This window comes from Convolutriloba macropyga, chromosome 2, assembly GCF_964194025.1.
Source record: "Convolutriloba macropyga chromosome 2, txConMacr16.3, whole genome shotgun sequence".
NCBI classification, from domain to species: Eukaryota; Metazoa; Xenacoelomorpha; order Acoela; family Convolutidae; genus Convolutriloba; species Convolutriloba macropyga.
In genome coordinates, this window is record NC_134469.1 from 78,741,187 (window position 1) to 78,758,056 (window position 16,870).

General features: G+C 44.8%; 2 protein-coding genes across 2 annotated transcripts in view; one reads left to right on the plus strand and one right to left on the minus strand.

The window, feature by feature from the left end:
• Positions 1 to 16,870, minus strand: part of LOC142334745 (pleckstrin homology domain-containing family F member 2-like) — a 321,367-nt gene that overhangs the window by 260,473 nt on the left and 44,024 nt on the right. The gene's annotated exons all lie outside the window — the stretch shown is intronic.
• On the plus strand, positions 14,938 to 15,885 carry LOC142335012 (uncharacterized). The gene has a single exon (XM_075383340.1). The coding sequence runs from the start codon at positions 14,938 to 14,940 to the stop codon at positions 15,883 to 15,885; it is 948 nt and encodes a 315-aa protein (XP_075239455.1).

The window sequence follows — 16,870 nt, forward strand, 5'->3', positions numbered from 1 at the left end:
CCGTGACGTCTGATGATAAAAATGATTCTTGCTATCGGTGAAAATATTCAGAATTGAAAATACCTTCAAACTTTTGTTTTTGTTTATTATTTTCTTTAGTTTTGTTCAAAGCTTGATTGCTGCGTGCGTTCATCAGTAAAACCGTTTTTGTCATAAGTGGTAGTTGAAATCCTCTGTGAGCTGTTATTAGTAGAAAAGTATTCAGAAGAAATGAGGTGTTTTCAAGTTCAGAAATTTGACCAAGTTCTTTTTTAATCAGACTTGGTTTACTGAAACCGCTATTTCGTTTTTTTTTATTTTAATCTGTAATTTCGAACAACGTTCTTTCTGTCTGAATTGTCTGTCAAAACTGGGGTTTCAAGGTGACGTTTGTAGAGCTGACAAATTTTTGATTTTTCAGATCTGTCCATAATGCTTGCTTGTTAGTTTTTGAGACCATTTTCAGACTCCTTCTATTTAGCTCATTGTTTATTTTGTTATTTTGATTTAAATTGTAAGAGTGAAATTTATTTTCTCTTGCTTTTTCAAGGTCCGAAATTTTTCAAAGTAATTGTTTAGGCGGTAAGATTTTAAAGACAAAACTGGTTTCCAGAACCCTTCCACCTTCGTTTTTCAACTCATCAAGGTCTTCGTTAGAATCAATTGATGTCAGGCTTACGTTTAAGCCTTTCGTTGATCTTTTCATGCAATTGTGTCTAATTATTGTGCCCGACGCCTTTCTTCACTCTTATTAGATCTTTTTTTGCTCATTAGCTTGGCTGCATTTTCGGTCACTTGTAACTTAACGAAGTCTCTAAACGAATTTTCGCCTCTGTTTGATTTTTGCCTACTTGATGCATATACTGTCAACGGAGTATATATTTTCGAATCCACGTGTAACTGAAGGTTATTTTAGCGCATCTATTAGAAACAAAATATAAGTTATACAATTTTTTCTAAATAAAAAACGATCTCTTAATAGTTAGTACAAAACTAAATGTTTTCCTTCGGTCATATCTTTTTAGTAATTTTTTTTGAGATAACAGGTATGTGAAGTTTTTATTTTTTTGGCAATCTCTCAGCTATGGGCTTTAGGCAGCTGTGCTATAATTAAACAAAGCTGATCTAATGGTCATCGAAAATTTCCTCTGGAGCGTGTTTTATTTCACTTGTGATGTGAATTTCACAATTAACTCTTATATGTGTCGCTAAGTTTAGTTTTGTTCCTTCAAGTGAAATCAGACTGGTATTGACTTCAGTGGTAAGCATGGCTGCCTTTATTTTTTAAAACATCGGTTTTCGAACTACGAAGCTTGATCTGCTCTTTATTGTACTGATTTTTCCCTATCTCTGCTTGATTTGGTTTATATTAAAGCCTGAAATGTGGATGAGTGTTGTCGGAACTTTTTATCCCGCCCCACATTATGGTGCCTCTTTGTATGACAAATGTTTATTGATCAAATGCTTGTGTTAACAAATTTGACTCGCAGAATCTGTTTTTCCCCTGTTTTTTATGCGTCTTGAAGTTACCAGTAGAAAAATTGAGAGGCATTCGATCATCTTCTGGGCAACGGCGTGACGTTACTTAACTCAGTTTTCGCATTTTGTCTTCAAGGGCACTGTGTTTTTGTGCAAAATAGTTCGGCCGCTTAAAAGAGATCGGCATTCAGTTTTTGGACCACGTTTTAACCATTACTAGGCCATTAGTAGGTTTAAGACCCTTCTTTTTGTAAGCTGGTTTTTGTTAATGTGTCCTCTAACTAAAATCGCAAACCAAAATTGGTTTTTGACAATTTGAAAAAGACTATTAGTTTGATTCTATTTCACTTCATATTCGAGGAGTCAGATCTGGATTTCTTTATTAATATGCCGTCTTTTTCCTTTATCAGTTTCGTGTTTCGCGACACAGTAATTACAAAGAAAACAGAAATTCTCAAAATTTATAAAGGATAGAAAGCAAAATTAGACAAAGAATTGAGCTACATACCACAAATTTGACATTGTGGTTTATTTTTGACTTCTTTAGTGAACATTTTGTCCTATATCAAAAACTTCATTGAATTCAAAAAACTGACATTGCTAAGGTTTGCTCGACGATTGATTTTGTAATAAACTGCGAATATGAAAATTGAATTGCAGTAGTTACAGAGAAAATTGATTCATCGCAGAATAGTCGTCATAATTCATTCTAGCATTTGAAAAGAAGCAACATTATATAATATTTGATACAACAAAACAAAAACATTCAAAAAACTTCATTTAGAACAATTCTGAAACCAATTTTTTCGTGAAATCAATCTCTTCAAAATGCATTCAAGTTAGATGGAAACCATTGCACGATAAATGTTTGATAGTTGAATAAAAAATAACACTTTTTTGAAGAAATTGGACATAATTATCTCTCTGTTCTGATGATTTCTTATTATTTAATTATTTAAAACAAATTTGTCACGTAAATCCGAATTTGAATATTGCTTCAATTGGAATAATAACTAATTTACCTTTAGGGGCCATATGGGTTACTTGTAGTGAGAAAGAAAACTAAAAGCCGTTGAATGATCTTGAAATTCATCTTCGCATTTTATCTGAATTATCAAGCTAACTTTGAAAAACTATGTCTCTTTTTGTTTCTATTTCAGCGATAAACATTTTGAAGCCAAATTTTTGGCTAGTATCTTTTTCTTCAAGCCAAATCTGCTGGCGGTGTTTTAATGAACTAGCCTCTTTTTCAAAACTTAACTTTACTGTTTGATTACTCATTTAAATGTGGCAACTGTATAATAAACTGATTGTTCAGCTTGTGCAAGTTTTTTCTCTGTGTTAGAAGGCCTGGGAGACAACAACCTAATGTAAATGTAATGCATAAGATAAGCTTGACATGAAGTTCTACTTGTTCAACGTAAACTTGGGTAGAGAATGAAGCTGTGGGGAACAAGAAAGAACGTGAGAACGGTGTTTAAAGATGCCCAAGTTCGATAGACTAAGACAAATTGGTTTAATGGTTAGCACATTAGTCTTGTTAATGCCCAGTATTAACTTCTCCATTAAATTGTGTAAAGTGCGTGCCCTGTTTTGTTGATTGTGAATCACTTTGTAATGTGATAAGGTTATTGAATGTCATGTAAGAAGAGAAATGAGTTGTAACTTTTGACGTCATGAAACCGAACAAGTAAACGAAGCAATTGAAACTTGAAATAATGAGAACAAAAGAGACATGATACGACAAAGAAGGAAGGATAGACAACGTCGTGATCATATTGGCGCTTCGATGATTTCCACCAACAAATGAAGCAAGTTTACCTCAAGGAGATGAGACAGCAAGGAAGTGGTCCTTCATCAATGTGTAATAGGAGTGCTACAACTGTTGGTAACGAGTCAATTTTTTTCTTGGTCAACGTCAACTCTGTGAGTACAAAATATTGAAAATAACAGTCGAGAAGTAGTCAAATGGTTTGCTCGTATTCAAGGTCAGGAGGAAGCATCATTTTGAGAGTTGAAAGTGTATAAGCCGTTCTTTACGGTAAACTATCAAATAAGCTTCGGGGCCTATTGTAAGTTGGTAGTGGTTTAAAACAAAACGAATTGACAGATAGACAATTCAAATATTGGGTTGAGGAACTATATGCCAAACTGAACACCGTTTTTTAGTTTGAATTTTCGAGAAGAAGCTAGGGTACAAAAACAAGGTCTTATTGGACATAATTTTGTAGTTGTTGTCATTTAAAAAAAATATTTGAACTATTCGGGTCCTGTGAAGTTTTTTCAAAAGCCTACAATACCAAGACGAGCATGATGTTTCGTTGGAACCAGTCTTGCACCGCTCCCCCTTGACCCAGCTGCCATCGCCAGCTCCAGTGGGTGCCTCCTACTGACTTCATTGACACTTAGTCGTGTCATAGCTCCATCAGCCGTGCACCAACGCACTCCATCACCCCAGCTGCCATCGCCAGCTCCAGTAGGCGCCTCCTACTGATTTCATTGACACTTAGTCGTGTCATAGCTCCATCAGCCGTGCGCCAACGCACTCCATCACCCCAGCTGCCATCGCCAGCTCCAGTAGACGCCTCCTACTGATTTCATTGACACTTAGTCGTGTCATAGCTCCATCAGCCGTGCGCCAACGCACTCCATCACCCCAGCTGCCATCGCCAGCTCCAGTAGGCGCCTCCTATTGACTTCATTGACACTTAGTCGTGTCATAGCTCCATCAGCCGTGCGCCAACGCACTCCATCACCCCAGCTGCCATCGCCAGCTCCAGTAGGCGCCTCCTACTGACTTCATTGACACTTAGTCGTGTCATAGCTCAATCAGCCGTGCGCCAACGCACTCCATTACCCCAGCTGCCGCCGCCAGCTCCAGTAGGCGCCTTTTACTGACTTTATTGACACTTAGTCGTGTGATAGCTCCATCAGCCGTGCGCCAGCACACTCTATCACCCCAGCAGCCATCGCCAGCTCCAGTAGGCGCCCATTATTGACTTCATTGACACTTAGTCGTGTCATAGCTCCATCAGCCGTGCGCCAACGCACTCCATTACCCCAGCTGCCATCGCCAGCTCCAGTAGGCGCCTCCTACTGACTTCATTGACACTCAGTCGTGTCATAGCTTCATCAGCCGTGCGCCAACGCACTCTATCACCCCAGCTGCCATCGCCAGCACCAGTAGGCGCCTCCTACTGACTTTTTTGACACTTAGTCGTGTCATAGCTCCGTCAGCCGTGCGCCAACGCACACCTTCACCCCAGCTGCCATCACCAGCTCCAGTAGGCACCTCCTACTGACTTCATTGACACTTAGTGGTGTCATAGCTCCATCAGCCGTGCGCCAACGCACTCCTTCACACCAGCTGCCATCGCCAGCTCCAGTAGACGCCTCCTACTGACTTTTTTGACACTTAGTCGTGTCATAGCTCCATCAGCCGTCCGCCAACGCACTCCTTCACCCCAGCTGCCAACGCCAGTTCCAGTAGGCACCTCCTACTGACTTCATTGGCACTTAGTCGTGTCATAGCTCCATCAGCCGTGCGCCAACGCACTACTTCACCCCAGCTGCCATCGCCAGCTCCAGTAGACGCCTCCTACAGACTTTTTTGACACTTAGTCGTGTCATAGCTCCATCAGCCGTCCGCCAACGCACTCCTTCACCCCAGCTGTCATCGCCAGCTCCAGTAGGCGCCTCCTACTGACTTCATTGACACTCAGTCGTGTCATAGCTTCATCAGCCGTGCGCCAACGCACTCTATAACCCCAGCTGCCATCGCCAGCACCAGTAGGCGCCTCCTACTGACTTTTTTGACACTTAGTCGTGTCATAGCTCCATCAGCCGTGCGCCATTGCACACCTTCACCCCAGCTGCCATCGCCAGCTCCAGTAGGCACCTCCTACTGACTTCATTGACACTTAGTGGTGTCATAGTTCCATCAGCCGTGCGCCAACGCACTCCTTCACCCCAGCTGCCATCGCCAGCTCCAGTAGTCGCCTCCTACTGACTTTTTTGACACTTAGTCGTGTCATAGCTCCTTCAGCCGTCCGCCAACGCACTCCTTCACCCCAGCTGCCATCGCCAGCTCCAGTAGGCACCTCCTACTGACTTCATTGACACTTAGTCGTGTCATAGCTCCATCAGCCGTGCGCCAACGCACTACTTCACCCCAGCTGCCATCGCCAGCTCCAGTAGACGCCTCCTACTGACTTTATTGACACTTAGTCGTTTCATAGCTCCATCAGCCGTGCGCCAACGCACTCCATCACCCCAGCTGCCATCGCCAGCTCCAGTAGACGCCTCGTACTGACTTCATTGACACTTAGTCGTGTCATAGCTCCATCAGCCGTGCGCCAACGCACTCCATCACCCCAGCTGCCATCGCAAGCTCCATTAGGCGCCTCTTACTGACTTTATTGACACTTAGTCGTGTCATATCTCCATCAGCCGTGCGCCAACGCACTCCACCATCCCAGCTGCCATCGCCAGCTCCAGTAGTCGCCTCCTACTGACTTCATTGACAGTTAGTCCTGTCATAGCTCCATCAGCCGTGCGCCAACGCACTCCATCACCCCAGCTGCCATCGCCAGCTCCAGTAGGCGCCTCCTACTGACTTTATTGACACTTAGTCGTGTCATAGCTCCATCAGCCGTCCGCCAACGCACTCCTTCACCCCAGCTGCCAACGCCAGCTCCAGTAGACGCCTCCTACAGACTTTTTTGACACTTAGTCGTGTCATAGCTCCATCAGCCGTCCGCCAACGCACTCGTTCACCCCAGCTGCCATCGCCAGCTCCAGTAGGCACCTCCTACTGACTTCATTGGCACTTAGTCGTGTCATAGCTCCATCAGCCGTGCGCCAACGCACTACTTCACCCCAGCTGCCATCGCCAGCTCCAGTAGACGCCTCCTACAGACTTTTTTGACACTTAGTCGTGTCATAGCTCCATCAGCCGTCCGCCAACGCACTCGTTCACCCCAGCTGCCATCGCCAGCTCCAGTAGGCGCCTCCTACTGACTTCATTGACACTCAGTCGTGTCATAGCTTCATCAGCCGTGCGCCAACGCACTCTAAAACCCCAGCTGCCATCGCCAGCACCAGTAGGCGCCTCCTACTGACTTTTTTGACACTTAGTCGTGTCATAGCTCCATCAGCCGTGCGCCAACGCACACCTTCACCCCAGCTGCCATCGCCAGCTCCAGTAGGCACCTCATACTGACTTCATTGACACTTAGTGGTGTCATAGCTCCATCAGCCGTGCGCCAACGCACTCCTTCACCCCAGCTGCCATCGCCAGCTCCAGTAGTTGCCTCCTACTGACTTTTTTGACACTTAGTCGTGTCATAGCTCCTTCAGCCGTCCGCCAACGCACTCCTTCACCCCAGCTGCCATCGCCAGCTCCAGTAGGCACCTCCTACTGACTTCATTGACACTTAGTCGTGTCATAGCTCCATCAGCCGTGCGCCAACGCACTACTTCACCCCAGCTGCCATCGCCAGCTCCAGTAGACGCCTCCTACTGACTTTATTGACACTTAGTCGTGTCATAGCTCCATCAGCCGTGCGCCAACGCACTCCATCTCCCCAGCTGCCATCGCCAGCTCCAGTAGACGCCTCGTACTGACTTCATTGACACTTAGTCGTGTCATAGCTCCATCAGCCGTGCGCCAACGCACTCCATCACCCCAGCTGCCATCGCAAGCTCCATTAGGCGCCTCTTACTGACTTTATTGACACTTAGTCGTGTCATATCTCCATCAGCCGTGCGCCAACGCACTCCATCATCCCAGCTGCCATCGCCAGCTCCAGTAGGCGCCTCCTACTGACTTCATTGACAGTTAGTCGTGTCATAGCTCCATCAGCCGTGCGCCAACGCACTCCATCACCCCAGCTGCCATCGCCAGCTCCAGTAGGCGCCTCCTACTGACTTTATTGACACTTAGTCGTGTCATAGCTTCATCAGCCGTGCGCTAACGCACTCCTTCACCCCAGCTGCCATCGCCAGCTCCAGTAGGCGCCTCCTACTGACTTCATTGACACTTGGTCGTGCCATAGCTCCATCAGCCGTGCGCCAACGCACTCCATCACCCCAGCTGCCATCGCCAGCTCCAGTAGGCGCCTCCTACTGACTTCATTGACACTTAGTCCTGTCAGAGCTCCATCAGCCGTGCGCCAACGCACTCCATCACCCCGGCTGCCATCGCCAGCTCCAGTAGGCGCCTCCTACTGACTTTATTGACACTTAGTCGTGTCATAGCTTCATCAGCCGTGCGCTAACGCACTCCTTCACCCCAGCTACCATCGCCAGCTCCAGTAGGCGCCTCCTACTGACTTCATTGACAATTGGTCGTGTCATAGCTCCATCAGCCGTGCGCCAACGCACTCCATCACCCCAGCTGCCATCGCCAGCTCCAGTAGGCGCCTCTTACTGACTTTATTGACACTTAGTCGTGTCATAGCTCCATCAGCTGTGCGCCAACGCACTCCATCACCCCAGCTGCCATCGCCAGCTCCAGTAGGCGCCTCCTACTGACTTCATTGACACTCAGTCGTGTCATAGCTTCATCAGCCGTGCGCCAACGCACTCTATCACCCCAGCTGCCATCGCCAGCTCCAGTAGGCGCCTCCTACTGACTTTTTTGACACTTAGTCGTGTCATAGCTCCATCAGCCGTGCGCCAACGCACTCCTTCACCCCAGCTGCCATTGCCAGCTCCAGCAGGCACCTCCTACTGACTTCATTGACACTTAGTCGTGTCATAGCTCCATCAGCTGTGCGCCAACGCACTCCATCACCCCAGCTGCCATCGCCAGCTCCAGTAGGCGCCTCCTACTGACTTTATTGACACTTAGTCGTGTCATAGCTTCATCAGCCGTGCGCTAACGCACTCCTTCACCCCAGCTGCCATCGCCAGCTCCAGTAGGCGCCTCCTACTGACTTCATTGACACTTGGTCGTGCCATAGCTCCATCAGCCGTGCGCCAACGCACTCCATCACCCCAGCTGCCATCGCCAGCTCCAGTAGGCGCCTCCTACTGACTTCATTGACACTTAGTCCTGTCAGAGCTCCATCAGCCGTGCGCCAACGCACTCCATCACCCCGGCTGCCATCGCCAGCTCCAGTAGGCGCCTCCTACTGACTTTATTGACACTTAGTCGTGTCATAGCTTCATCAGCCGTGCGCTAACGCACTCCTTCACCCCAGCTACCATCGCCAGCTCCAGTAGGCGCCTCCTACTGACTTCATTGACAATTGGTCGTGTCATAGCTCCATCAGCCGTGCGCCAACGCACTCCATCACCCCAGCTGCCATCGCCAGCTCCAGTAGGCGCCTCTTACTGACTTTATTGACACTTAGTCGTGTCATAGCTCCATCAGCTGTGCGCCAACGCACTCCATCACCCCAGCTGCCATCGCCAGCTCCAGTAGGCGCCTCCTACTGACTTCATTGACACTCAGTCGTGTCATAGCTTCATCAGCCGTGCGCCAACGCACTCTATCACCCCAGCTGCCATCGCCAGCTCCAGTAGGCGCCTCCTACTGACTTTTTTGACACTTAGTCGTGTCATAGCTCCATCAGCCGTGCGCCAACGCACTCCTTCACCCCAGCTGCCATTGCCAGCTCCAGTAGGCACCTCCTACTGACTTCATTGACACTTAGTCGTGTCATAGCTCCATCAGCCGTGCGTCAACGCACTCCTTCACCCCAGCTGCAATCGCCAGCTCCAGTTGACGCCTCCTACTGACTTCATTGACACTTAGTCGTGTCATAGCTCCATCAGCCGTGCGCCAACGCACTCTATAACCCCAGCTGCCATCGCCGGCTCCAGTAGGCGCCTCATACTGACTTCATTGCCACTCAGTCGTGTCATAGCTCCATCAGCCGTGCGCCAACGCACTCCCACACCACTGCTGCCCCCGCCTGCTCCAGTAGGTACTACCTAAGATACTCCTTGACATTTAGACGTCTCATAGCTCAACTGGCAGTACACCAACGCACTTCCTCACAACAACTGCCCTCAACAGCACGAGTAGGTACCTCGTACAATACTCATCCACACTTATTTGTGCCACTGCCCACAATCCTTGCACTCACACACATTGTCTGTAACTGCGTGTTCCTATAGCTACTTAACCATCAATTAGCTCGATACTCAAGCGTTTAACAGGAAAATGAAAGGACGAAAACAGTCAGTCGCCGGCCCTATACGGCTCTTCTATAGAAGGCTAAATACAACCGAGGAATTAAAAAATGTGATAGAGGCTCAAATAAGTAGTAACACTGAAATTGAAATTGTTTCTTTAACGCATGAAGAGTTCAAACGTCTTATGGGAGAAATCGAAAATATAGATGATGAGTTAACAGAATCAGACAATCAGAACGCTGAAGGACCTTTAACAGAAGCTGATCAACTCATTCGATTGAAGATGGAAGTAGCGCAAAAAGTGAAGAGACACGAATTGCTCCGCCGAACCTTTACTTCACGTCCAAACAGTGCAGCTTCTACTCAAAGCAATCGAACAACAGCCTCTACAGTAGTTGAGACAAACGCAAGAAATTCAAGGGAGCTCACCAATGCTGAGATAACTAGAATTCATATTAGTGAGGCTATCGATGACGAACCTTCAAATACTGAATCATATTTAGCTGAAAGTTCCGAATTTTTTATAGATCAAATTTCAATAACAGCTCCAAATCAGCAGGAAAATTCCCAACCAGTCTTCAGAAGTGGACTACACGAACAAAATGTAACTCCAAACATTGTCATACAGAGCCCTACTTCACAGCAAGTTGCAATAACCACTACAACTGTCAATCAGGACGCAACATTACAAAAATCTCTTGAGTGGACCACATTGCTTTTCTGAAAATACGATGAACATCCACAGTTTGCCAACATGCATTACAAGTTTTGTTCATGGACCTGACACAGTTCAAACTACTATATTACACCCCCAACAAAATTCAGATGCGTGTTCGTCGAGACCTTGCTATAACCCTACATCATGGTCAATGTCATCATCATGTAATCAATGGCCTACAGCATCCTCCTCCTCGGAAAGCAGCTATCAATATGTTCAAGCGCCTGTTAACTACGGACTACCAGGTTCTTTGTCTCAGCAAAACCACCCGGTCTTTGCAAATCAATTACCAACTACATTAAGTTGGAATTTTAATACAGATCAGGGTCAGTTCAATTACCGGTTTCGAAATCCGCATCGGTCCGTCAAGCTGCCTGACATTCGCATACAAAAGTATGATGGTGATCCTTTAAAGTGGAACGAATGGAGCAGCATGTTCACATCTACAATACATAATAACCCTGATATAACAAACACTGAAAGAATGAGCTACTTGCAATTGTTTGTCATCGGGCCCGCCAAGGAATGTATATCAGGTTTTCTGTGCAATCCGAATTTTTACAATGATGCACTAAACGAATTAAATAGACGCTTTGGAAATCCACAGAATGTGGTTTCTGCACTTACTCAAGAACTAGAAGCCTGGCAGCGTCCCCAAGCCAATGATCGTAGAGCTCTAAGTAGCTATGCAGCACTCCTGCGGAAAATAGTTCAAACATTTCTAGCCCATGGCTTCAACGCTGACTTGAGTGCAACATATCTACTTAAATTAGCACGTGATAAACTCCCAAACTCGCTCAAAATGAAATGGAGTGAGCACACCATTGACAACAATATTCAAAATCCAAGAATTTTGGAGTTCTCGGAATGGATGAACCGACACTCACGCGCCTGTGAACAATTGCAGGAAACCAGTCATCAAAACAGCAAAAACAATGGTTTTCAAGGAAACATTCGAAGAAACAATTCTACGGTTTCTAACAGCTCACAAAGGAATCATTTCTCAGGTAACGTGTACAACAATATTCAAAATCCAGGAATTTTGGAGTTCTCGGAATGGATGGACCGACACTCTCGCGCCTGTGAAAAATTGCAGGAAACCAGTCCTCAAAACAGCAACAACAATGGATTTCAAGGAAACATTCGAAGAAACAATTCTACGGTTTCTGACAGCTCACAAAGGAATCAGTTTTCAGCTAACGTGTACAGCAACTCCAACAACCAACAAAGACCCAATGATCGAAGGAATAATCAAAAGTCATTTCAGACAAGCAATAACTTCAGCAGAAAACAAAAACATTAACCATCAACAACCTGGTTTTTCAGGGAATCAAAACCAAAATGCAGGGAATAACGCATCAATCACAAAAAATGTCAAAACGAAATGCCCCCTTGATCAACAAGAGCATTATACAGGTCGATGCCAACAGTTCAACAAAATTGATGTGGCTAGACAAAACATGGAAGTCAAAAAACACTCCCTCTGCTTTAACTGCTTGAGCCCAAGCCACTCTGCTAAAGAATGCGCATCAAAAGTAGTTTGTCGTCATTGTAATAGAAAGCATCATAGTTTGTTGCATGACCCCGACAAACAAAAAAAGAGAACCGAGACAACAAAGATAACAGATGTTGAACTCCCACTGTAAAAACCGTTAAACAGAAAAATGAATAGCACAGTTGATACACCAACCTACAACCCTGGCTTTCCAGCAAAAACTCGCAATCAGCTGCAAGTCATTCCGGTTACACTTTTTGGCGAGAACAAGGAAAAAGTGGAATGCTACGCCATACTAGACAACGGTAGTACAATCTCTTATGTACTTGATACAACTGCAAACGCTATCAATGCCCCAAAAGCAATTCAGTTTGATTTGAATGTCATGCACGCTTTTGACCAATCAGTTATCAATGCGAATTTGGTCCGCCTTGATATTGGTAGGTATAATGATGATGAACCACTCTTCAGATTGATCTATGTGCATTCCATTAACAACTGGAAATTTAGCGACGCACCAGTGCAAGAATTAAATGAGACTTGCAACCTACTCTCATTTGCAACATATCAAATTTCCAAATCTGAACAACAACAAAATTCAGCTTTTGTTAGGAGTTGATGCGACACAGTTCTTTCTCGAAAAGGAATTTCTTCAAGGACCGACCGGAACTCCTTTCGTTATCATAAACCTTTTAGGCTGGACAATAACGGGACCAATGAAACGCAAAGCAGAGGAAACATATCAGGCGGAAACAAACCTTCTGTCACATAGCTACAGACCATTCAATAAGGCTCTGACATGTTCACTATTTCATGACGAGAAACCGCTGTGCGACTATGTAACCAGTTTTTAGAAAATAGACAACGCCGGTACTGAATCAGAAGAACCCCAAAAAAATTTAAAAGACAGCGATTTAGCTCTGGACATTTTCGAGAAGACAATTCGTCACAACGGTACCAGATATGAAATTGGTCTTTTGTGGAAGAGTAACGTCCAATTGCAAAATAATTATCCAGTAGCGAAAGCCCAACTGAGCAGCCTGCAACGTCGGCTCTCCAAACATCATCAGTTGAGTGTTCTATACGATGCAACCCTGCAAACTGACATCGAGAAAGGTTACGTAAAGCCAGTAGTCTTTGAGAATCCGCAGCCAGAAAGAATATGGTACCTCCCTCGCCATCCGGTTTGTAACCCCAACAAACCAGGAAAAGTAAGACGAGTAGCCAATGCCGCCTCAATTTTCAAAGGACAATCGTTAAACAGAAATTTATTGCCTGGACCCGATCTGATAAACAATTTGATTGGTATCTTACTTCGCTTCCGCGAAAAACCAATAGCCGTAATGGCTGATATAGAGGCTATGTTTATGCAAATAGCCATAATCCCTGAAGACCAATCTTGTCTCCGTTTCTTGTGGCCAACAAATCAAACTATCAGGCAATATCAGTACACAAGGCTTATATTCGGTGCACGTTGTTCACCAGCAACTGCAATATTTGTCTTACAACGCACTGCTCAAGACATTGCCCCAAGACAGGAAATTATTGACCTTGTCAACAAAAGTTTTTATATGGATGATTTCGTTCATTCCTTCCAAAGCACTGAAGATGCTCAGTTGTGTGTCTCTGATCTAAAGTCGACTCTCCAGAAGGGTGGTTTCAATTTAACAAAGTTTGTAACCAACGAGCCGAAATCTTTGAAAATGCTAGAATCCGAACACATCGAAAGTGAAACTGAAGACCACCGAGTTCTTGGACTGCTGTGGAACTCCCCGAGTGATGTAATTTTCCATAAAAAATTGTCGAAGATAGATCAAGACGCTTCCCAGTACACTTTGCGCAAACTGTTGTCCTTAATAGCTTGCCTGTTTGACCCACTGGGGATAATAGCTCCCATCGTAATTACACTGAAAATAATCTTGCAAGATACCTGGAAAGAAGGCCTATCATGGGACGACTTGCTTTCTTCGTCAAAACGGCAACAAATCCAGGACTGGATTGACAAATATCTTGATTCACCACAAATTCAAATGCCACGCAGCTTATCACATTTTGATATCAGTAGTGGTACCAATCAGCTACATGTGTTTTGCGACGCATCACAGTTGGCATACGGTGCCGTTATATACAATAAAACGTCAAATGAAAAAAAGAAACTTCCTCCAACTTTGTCATTGGGCGCTCTAAGGTCGCGCCCCTAAAGCAAATAAGCATTCCAAAGTTGGAATTACAAGCAGCTGTCCTTGGGTGGTGTCGTCTTTGGCAATTAGTTGCTCAGCACCTGTTCGTTCCAGTCAAAGAGACAATCTTCTGGAGTGACAGTACTGCCGTTCTGGGCTGGATAAATTCAAAAGAAAAACTTAAGACTTTCATCGCCAACCGGGTTCAGGAGATTAGAAACCTTACGGACACCAGCTGTTGGCGACACATAATTGGTAAAATAAATCCGGCCGATCTCATATCTAGAGGAATTCTACCAGAAGACGTTAACTCCTTGTGGTTGTCGCCACCAGAGTTTCTGAAGCAACCTGAGAAAAATTGGCGTTCCTTCTTTGCTCCTCAGGAAGCAACGCACTCGATGCAACAGACTTCAGCGCTGGAACCTGTTTTCAACTTTGAGAAATTTTCAAAATGGACCAGACTTTTGAGAGCAACAGCCAGAGTTTTCTTGTTCATAGATAACCTAAAGACAAAAGAACGCAGAGCACTAGCCTTGAAAGACATTGATAAAGCCAGAAATCATCTCTTTCAAGTTTCACAGCTCAACTCGTTTTCTGGAACTGATAAGGATCTCATAAACGGAAAAGATCTGCAGAAGAAAGACCGCCTGTTGTGCTTATCACCTTTTGTGAAAGATGGCATATTACGCGTCGGCGGAAGGACAAAAAGAAGCTCTTTGCCTTTTGACGCAAAGCACCCGATAATTTTGGACTCAAAAGAAGCAATTGTAAAACTCTTTATTCAGAAAAGTCACGAAATTTGCATGCATCTCGGCGTAGAGTATACCAGGAATTACAACCAACAATGATGTCACATCTTTGGAGTTCGCGAAAGCTTTAGAAGCCTTGCTTTCAAATGCTTCGAGTGTCGAAGGTTTCGAGCAGTAGGCCTCCAGCCACCAATGGCTGACCTCCCAGAGGTTAGGTTTCAAGACAGTTCTTTGCCTGCAGTCTTCACAAACGTTGGGTTGGATTATCTGGGACCATTTGCAGTAAGGCATAGAGACAAAGAAGTAAAGACATACATCTGCCTCTTTACGTGCCTCGTCACGCGAGCCATTCATCTGGAACTAGCAGAAGACTTGTCAACTGACAAATGCATCACAGCAATCAGACGATTTATCTCAAGACGCGGCCAGCCACGAGTTTTGATGTCTGACAATGCGACAAACTTCTTGGGATCCCGCAAGCAACTACGACGACAGCCGCTTCAACTGGACCACGATTTCATCAGAAACAACCTTCTCAACCAGTCCATAGAATGGAGACTCAACCCACCTTCTGCACCTCATTTCGGTGGCGTGTGGGAGAGACTCGTCCAAGTAGTTAAACGAGTTCTCCTCATCAATCTTGGCTCCGCAAAATTGACACCTGATGTTTTTTCAACCATTGTCACGGAAGCGGAATGTCTTGTGAACTCCAGGCCATTGACTCACGTGAGGAGCGACAACAAGGACGACGATCTTCTCACGCCTAATCATTTCCTCTTGGGACGACCTTTTGCGAATGTGCCAACACTTCTCTTTCAAGAGTCAGCCAGTCTGAAGTCGACATCATGGACCCAAGTCAAACAGCGCCTGCAACAGATCTGGAAACGACTGCTTCAAGAGTACGTCTCCACGCTGAATCAGAGACGAAAGTGGACTTCAAAAGAGGCTGCTCTGGAAGTGGGCGATGTGGTTTGGCTGCTGGAGGAGTGGACTCCCAGGGGAATTTGGCCACTAGGACGTGTCATCAGGATTTTCACCGGACCCGACAAAACCGCTAGGTCATGCGAATTAAAAACAGCTTTAGGTTCTTTAACCAGACCAGCCGTTAAGCTGCAACATGTGTACCCCAAACCCCCGTAAGGTTAGGGTTAGGTTTTTGAGCCCCGAGGATGTAAATGCCCAGTATTAACTTCTCCATTAAATTGTGTAAAGTGCATGCCCTGTTTTGTTGATTGTGAATCAATTTGTAATGTGATAAGGTTATTGAAAGTCATGTAAGAAGAGAAATGAGTTGTAACTTTTGATGTCATGAAACCAAACAAGTAAACGAAGCAATTGAAACTTGAAATAATGAGAACAAAAGAGACATGATAAGACAAAGAAGGAAGGATAGACAACGTCGTGATCAAGTCTTGAAAGTAAGAGATGATGGTTCGAGTCCCGTACTGGTCAATTTTAACAGTAGTTGGTCCTTTTTAATACCCCAACAAAAATGGTTCCGACAAGCTTGACGCATGTTAGAGCTCTTTGTGCTCGAAAAACAACGTTAATTAAATCCCGAATACAAGATACCACCCGAGTACGTGTCATATCTTCGTGAATATACAAAGTCGCAAGATTAATTTGAAAAGCTGTTTCAAAACAAACCCTTTCACTGGTGGGGGATGGGGATTTTATGACCACAAACAATTTTTATTTCAGACCCTAATAATGGTCTCTAAAACTTGTGATGCTAATAGCAACTCCTACGACACTGCACGAATAAACATTATTCTATTCACACTTTTTTCAAGATGAAAATTTTGTTCAGTGGAATGAAACTGTTTCTAAATGTGCGTTAATGAAAAAATTTCTGCTATATTAGGCTTACGTGATCAGATCGATTTGAAAAATCGAATCATTGATATATGTTAATATATGATTTTCTGTTGCTTTGACATAAAACAACATTATAGTTACACTTTTATACAAGGGTTGCACTCAAAATTGGAAAAAAGAATTTAAAGGAGTAAATTTATTTTAGTAGTATAAACTATCCGGTGTTTGTCTTGACAGTAGCTATGATTTCTAACCGAATGAGGGCTTAGCAGAAGTAAAAAAATAAAACATTCTAGCTGAATTGTGA